Source organism: Xiphophorus couchianus, chromosome 11 (assembly GCF_001444195.1).
Source record: "Xiphophorus couchianus chromosome 11, X_couchianus-1.0, whole genome shotgun sequence".
Taxonomy (NCBI): Eukaryota; Metazoa; Chordata; class Actinopteri; order Cyprinodontiformes; family Poeciliidae; genus Xiphophorus; species Xiphophorus couchianus.
Window position 1 is genome coordinate 23,969,180 of NC_040238.1, and position 6,838 is coordinate 23,976,017.

The following is a 6,838-nucleotide window of genomic DNA, read 5'->3' on the forward strand; positions in this document are numbered from 1 at the left end:
CTACACTAAACTGTTAACGTGTGTATTGGAATGAGCTGCCAATCACAAGATAATTGATAGTTCTTGTTTCACTTTTGATGTGGGCCAGATCTGGACGTGTCGGGGGCCAGCCCATACTCATAATGTCGTCACCTACAGCTGTGTCCAAATTTATTACCTCTGATAGATTTGAGTCTAAAGTAATCCTTTCATTTTGCCAATATCCCTCTTCTGACTGGAAATAACATTAAAGTTCTGGAACCAGAATCTGACAGAGAATTTGTGGCGGCATCTAAAGATTAGCATTCGTGTTTAAACAACCCGAAGCAGAACTCATTAATCATCTGTAACTGAGAACATGCGGCGCTGATGTTCGGCTTGGAAGGTCCTGCTGTTCAAAATCCACAGAAACCCCACAACTGTTCTTGACTTTGGAGCATCAGGTTATGTTTCATTAATGTGGTTTCAGATTTTGGCACAAATCAGGCCAAAGAGGTAGGCAACACATCACCAATCTTCTGAATAAATGTATTTCTAAATTTGTAATTGGCATTCCATTTTCACCGGACGCTGTCCAAAGATGTCAAAGTTACTTACTACTTTTTTTTTTTTTTTTGTAAATATTAATAGTAATATTTAAAAAAAAAAAAATAAAGCTTTGTTGGTGAGATATTAGTCCATTTTTTTTATACAATATTTCTTCAAATTCTCAAAGTTCTGTGGGTTCCTTCTATGAACTCTGACCTTTAGTTCTATGTTCTGTAGAATTCAGATCAAGTGATTGGCTGGATCGTAGCACCAGCTTTATTTTTTTTCTTCTGTGAAACCATTTCAGAGTTTTATTGGTTTGGAATCGCTGCCTTGCTAAAACATTCAACGTGTTTAATCTTCATTGTCATGGCGGCAGCAGATTTGTCTGTTCATCCTTTATCGTCTACCAGAACCGAATTGTCCACACCTCCAAACTTCACTGTTGGTAGGCTGGTTTTTTGCGGTGCTATACAGTTCCTTTGACAGCCAAACAAGGTGTGTTTTGAGGCCTCTAAAGAGTTAATTTTTTATAGTTTAGACTATATCGTCTAAATGTTTCCTAGCAAATTTCCTCTTAAACGTGATTTTTCTTCAACAGTGGAGTCTTGCGTGGTCATTCCAAGTTATTACACATAACTTAATTTGTGGATATCAGTGGTTTGGGTTCTTTGTATGTTTGAACTGGATTGATAAGAATTTGATGACCTTTCACCTTCAGAAATTTTGCAGAGAAAATTGGTGATGTGTTCAATAGTTTCCCGGTTTCAGCTCCATAATAACAAGCTTTAGTGGAAGAAATCAACTCGATAGCCAAGTTAGTGAAATGCCACCTGGAATAAAAACACAATTTGAACATAATTTTGCACTTGTATGTACAAATGAATATTTTCTGCTCTTTCAGAGCTCGCCTACATAAGCAGGCATAGACAGTCTGAGAGGTGGGGTTGGATATGACTGTTTCCTGTCCTCTGAAATGAGCAACACACCATCCGTCATTCTAATGTATGTGAAATAAAACTCCATCACACTCCCACAGCCTTTTTTTGCAAGCACTCTACTTTGCATGTTTTTTCATCCCTGCATTAACGACACACACACACACACACACACACACATTACTGAGCGTAAAGTAGAGACTCATTAAAGTTTTAACATTCCAGTCCAGGACAATCATTATTAGACAAAAAGTTTAAATTTAAAGTACTATAATTGCTTTGTTTGTGGAAATTCTGTGTTTGTAACATGTTTGTCTGCTTCATTAACTGACCAAAATAGTACCTGCAAGAAATTTTAAAAATAAAAATGATAATAGTAAGGATGTAGAGATTAGAATCAGGCGTCTACCCTAAAACTCCCAGCAGAAATCTTTTGTCCTGATGTGGCTTTTAAAACTCCAAATTTGGAAGTTTGACTAACCCTAATTACTGCATTTATATCAAAGGTCACACTTTGGTTTCTTATAATTCTCTATTAAGCGTTTGTGGTTGGATTTGACTGAATTGTTCCCATGTCCACAACATAGACCTTCTGTCTCCCTCCCATCCTGACTCTCTTTCTCTCTGCTGGTGAACTTTGGACCACATTTCCCTGCTTTCTTACTTTGAACACATCCCAGAAATTAATTTCTCATCATTCTTTTGGGCGGTGATCTCACAGAAACAGTTACGGAAACCAGAGTCAGCAGAGAATTATTTTTGTTTTTTTCAGATTCATGCCATGTCAGCATAAAAAAGATAAAACATTTAACAAATCAATTTTTTGAGTCAGAGGAATTCTGGGAAACAATCCTGCGACCTTTACGAGTGTTTTCTGGGATGGGTTCTTTGAATTTCTCGGTAGACATGTTGAAGTTCAGCATGTTTGGACTCCATCATTTTCAGGTCCCTGCGGAGATGTTCTGCTGCGTCCAAATCCAAACTTTGTTGGACTAATTTACGGTTTTCTGCATCATTTCCCAAAAGCCTTTGCCTGCGTGTGTGTTCAGTTCATTGCTTTTGTTGTGCTGTAATCCCTTCACCAGCTGTCACAGCTTATTAAACTTGGATATGTAGCGTTGAGTCACCAGAGTCTCCTTTCTGTCACGATTTATTCTCCATTCCAGGAATACAAAAAGCATGTAGAAATGTTATTCTCGCTCTTTCTTTCCGTCTCTCCTGAACAATTCCCTCAGCATGATGCTGCCATCACCATTTTAAACTGTTGAGATGCTATTAGGATATAAGGCCACTGGGTTTCCACTGCATACTCTGCTCATTCGACGGATTTATTAAGGCATCGCTGGAAAACTCCCAGTTGGTTTTTAGTGATAAATGGCCTCTTGGAAGTGGTGGGTTTTGTTTTCCCAGGTATGGAACATAAGAAATGTAAAAATAGAAAGAGTCTAAAAATATTTTTCTCCTTGTGCTCCATTCAGTGAACTGTTTCATGACAACACATCAAATATTTTAGAGGAGTGGAAGAGAACAACAAACCTGCTCACTTCATTTAAGCGGATCTACCAGAGATTTTAAAAATCGAAGTGCGTCTGTTTGTGTTCAGTTTTACTTGTGTTGAATACATCAGGGAAAACGAGCCACGGTGCTCCTGAGTCCAACATCCTCTTTAACATTCTTGAGAAGTGTTCAGCAATGATTGCATGCAGTAACTAATCAAATAATCGGTATGAAAAACAAATAAATGTTTGAAAACTGCATAAGTTTTCCTCGTCGGCTTTCAAACTCTCACAGTGGTTTTAAAATTTTCTTTGGAACTAATTCCATACTGATGACCCAGTGAGAACTTATCCTCCTGCCAGAATCATAACCACTTAGGTTATGATTAAACAATTAAGATTGTTTATTACTGATCATGTTTATTTTTTCATTTTTGTTTGCCTTTACTGATGGGGAATAAATGAGAATAAAAAGATGGGTGGATGGATTGGGGGACTTGTCTTCCCAATCTGCCCAATACTAGATGAATGATGGATATTCATCTGCTATTATGAATGTCCATCATAGTAGAGATGGACATTCATCATATTGTTTATCATTTATCGTAATAAATTTAATTTTTATTTATCGTTGTCATTAGAAATTCTAATTAATGTTTGAAACCCCCAAAACTGTCCATACTGTCAAGAATATCAGCTTTAATATTTGTTTTTTCACTGTTCATTCAATGAAAGCATCAATAAATACAAATACTTTTGAAAATATGACTAAATGCAGTTACAATTTGCTGCCTATTGATATAAATCACACTTCTTTATGTGACTAGTGTCCTAAAGAAGTGTTTTTAAATGTAGACATTTCCTTCACTTTCCAAACCAGGTTTTGCCATGTGATGGCGTGTTATGGCAATATTAAGAAAAATAATTTATAAATAAAATTACAAGAAAAGTCATGAGAATAAAATCAAAATTACACATGAATAAAATCACAATGAGAAGAAAGTAGTAGTATTGCCACATTACGAGAATAAAGTCAGAATTTTATTACTTTATTCTCGTAATGTGACTTCGTAATTAATTTCTTAATGTTCTCAGTGAGGCCCTAATACGCCGTCGTATTCCCTTTACCATCAGCATCATCTTAATCCCATGTCACTTCCGCTGTGTTTCCGTTCCAAACAGGACATTGAGGAGTTGATGAAGACCGACAGGCCCGACTGGCAGAGCGTCATGCAATACGTCTCCCAGATCTACAAATACTTTGAGACCTGATGCATCAGGGAGGCAGACAGGACGATCAGTCGGACGGGGCGACTCTTCTGTCCCGTCTCCATGTGGGATGCTCTCCTTCCAGACCGGCTGAAGGCCGCCGGCTGACCGGCGCTCCTGTCCGTCGCTCATCAGCTGCCCAAGAAGTTTCTGAACTCACCTCTACAGTCAGAAGTGCGACCAAAAAAAGGAGAGGCGCTGCAGTCTGCAAAATAGATTCTCACAAGAAGTGTCGGCTGAGCATTACATTCACAGATGAACTAATACTGATCCAGAGTCACTCTGACATCTTGTAGCAGTTTTACAGCACAGCTGAGATTTTTTTTCTATTTTACAGTTTAAAAAAAACAAACTGTTGTTGATATCTTCCATCATCCTCTCCATGCTGCCGACACGTTTCTAAAAGGCAGCATTAAAACCACTGTTTACAAATCAAATGCTCCCAACAGACTCACACAACTCCGGCGGGACCATCCATCACACCGAGGAGCCGCTGCAGGCGTCTGCAGCGATATGATAATGGCAACACATTCACCTCTATGATTAGATTAGTACCTGACGTTAAGGATTAACTAACTGCTGCCGTCGCACTGCACAGGTTTTCCACGTTTCCCATCAAAAAAAAAAAAAAAAAAAGTGAAGCATCTGTATTAGGCTGCATGCCACGTTGAAATATGGACGATGTTTTACATGTAACAGGACACTCCAGCTTTTGACACGCTTCACTTTGCAGACGCCTGTTTTCCTTTCTTTCTTTTTTTTAAATAAAGTTGTATTTATTTATTTACAAAAGCTGCTTATTGACAAGTGACACGATGGGGAGAAACAGAACATGTTCTCTGGTGATGGATATGTCTCCATGGTAATTTTAATAAAGGATTATCTTGAATTTATTTTCACTCGTCAGTGTGTCTGCTCTCACTTGTCATGTTTCGACACGTCGGCTGGTTGTGAGTAAACAGTCCAGCCTCTGTGTTTGTGCCTTAATCATACTGCTGTGTTGCTTCATGGGTGATAAATTGTTTTCCCACTGGGCCCGTTGAAGCCCAGTGCCAGGACTGGAAAAACATTGAAGTCAGTGGGAACACTCAGCAGGGCTGCCAGCTTTTTTTACAGTACACCTACTGTTGTTACTGTAACACATTTCTGTGGCTGCAGGTTTGATCCATGTGAAGACATCGTCTTCAAGGATTGGAAATGTACCGGAATACGTGACTCCAACGTTTTTGATGGATGTACTTCTGACCTTGTTTTCATCAAACATCCAATAGCATGAGAAAAAAAAATCTAAATTCAAAGTATTTTCTTCTTTGAAAAGGGCATGTGTTGTGTAAAACCAAATTCCATCCGTGGAGTGTTTCCTTTATTCTTTCACGCATGTTTGAGAAGTCCTTCAGTCTCCCGTGGCAACCATTCAACTGTGTAAAGCGCCTGGCCTTCGAGCTGCTGCTCCTCATTAGAGCTGCAGTTTCTAAGCTTTCTCGTTTCCACCTCACAGAGCAGTACTCCCAGTCAGCTCCTTCAGACTAGCCAGCAGCACTTAGCAAACACCTGGTGGAACTGCACATCTGCTGAGCTCGTTATACGAGCCACTTCTCAGTGCAAAGTTTTTATTTTTATTTTTTACCCCTCCAGGGGGTCTTTTGTGGGCTCTAGTGTCCCTTATACAATAGTAGGCTGACAGGAAACGGGGAAGGAGAGGGGAGAAGACATGCAGCAAATGTCGTCGGGTTCGGGAGTCGAACCCGCGACGGCCGCGTCGAGGACTGAAGGCCTCCAGATATGGGTCGCGCTAACCGCTACGCCACCACGGCACGCCCCTCAGTGCAAAGTTGATAAAAGTGTTGTTAAAGGGTTAATAGAGAAGTGATGTTGTGATGACTTCCTGAAGGTGGACTGGGGATTGTTACAGGTTCCTTGTAAGCCAGAAACTCCACAACTTTCTCCCTGACTTGTCTGCTGTATTCCTTGGTCTTCATGATGCCGTTTGTTTACTAATGTTTTCTAACAAACCTCTCAGGCCTCCACAGCTGGATTTATATTTAGACTGAGCTACACACCGACTGAGTCCCTTCACTAACTGGGTGACATTCGAAAGAGTCAAATTCATATTCACACCACACTTTTAAGATTTTGTTTTGTAAAAGTTTCAAAAGCATTTATTTACTTTACGCTTCACAAATGCCTCATTTTGTCTATCAAATAACATAAAAATCTCAAAGTTAAAGGAATATGCACCACATACAAGTATTTTATTTTACATCGCTTACTTGCAAGGTGGAAACGCTTGTTTCTGGAGGAAACAAAAAAATGGTAACACTTTATTTGAAGGGGTGTGAATGAGATTGACATGACACTGTGATAAACATGACACAACACCTGTCACGAGTTCGTAAATGTTTATAACTGTTGTCATTGCTCGGTAAATAATTTTATTTCTTTCGAACATTATAGAAGTATAAAATCCCACACATGAACAAGAAATGTAAAAGACAAATATTTTTGTACCGCAAATATTACATATAAAATAAATAAATAAAAGACATAAAACATTTAAGAAAGACATAAAAAAAAATAATGAAAACCTGACTTTTAATGCAAAGTTGCATTAGAAGTTCATTAAAGTGT

General features: G+C 38.8%; 1 protein-coding gene across 4 annotated transcripts in view; it reads left to right on the forward strand.

Moving 5' to 3' along the window:
• The window catches only part of specc1 (sperm antigen with calponin homology and coiled-coil domains 1), an 88,957-nt gene extending 83,854 nt beyond the window's left edge, over positions 1 to 5,103 (forward strand). For all 4 annotated transcript variants that reach the window (XM_028031228.1, XM_028031229.1, XM_028031230.1 and 1 more), the window contains one exon: positions 4,124 to 5,103. In XM_028031228.1, coding sequence (XP_027887029.1) covers positions 4,124 to 4,213 — 90 coding nt within the window. In that variant the 3' untranslated portion in view covers positions 4,214 to 5,103. The remainder of the gene's footprint in view (positions 1 to 4,123) is intronic.
• Positions 5,104 to 6,838: the final 1,735 nt, after the last annotated feature.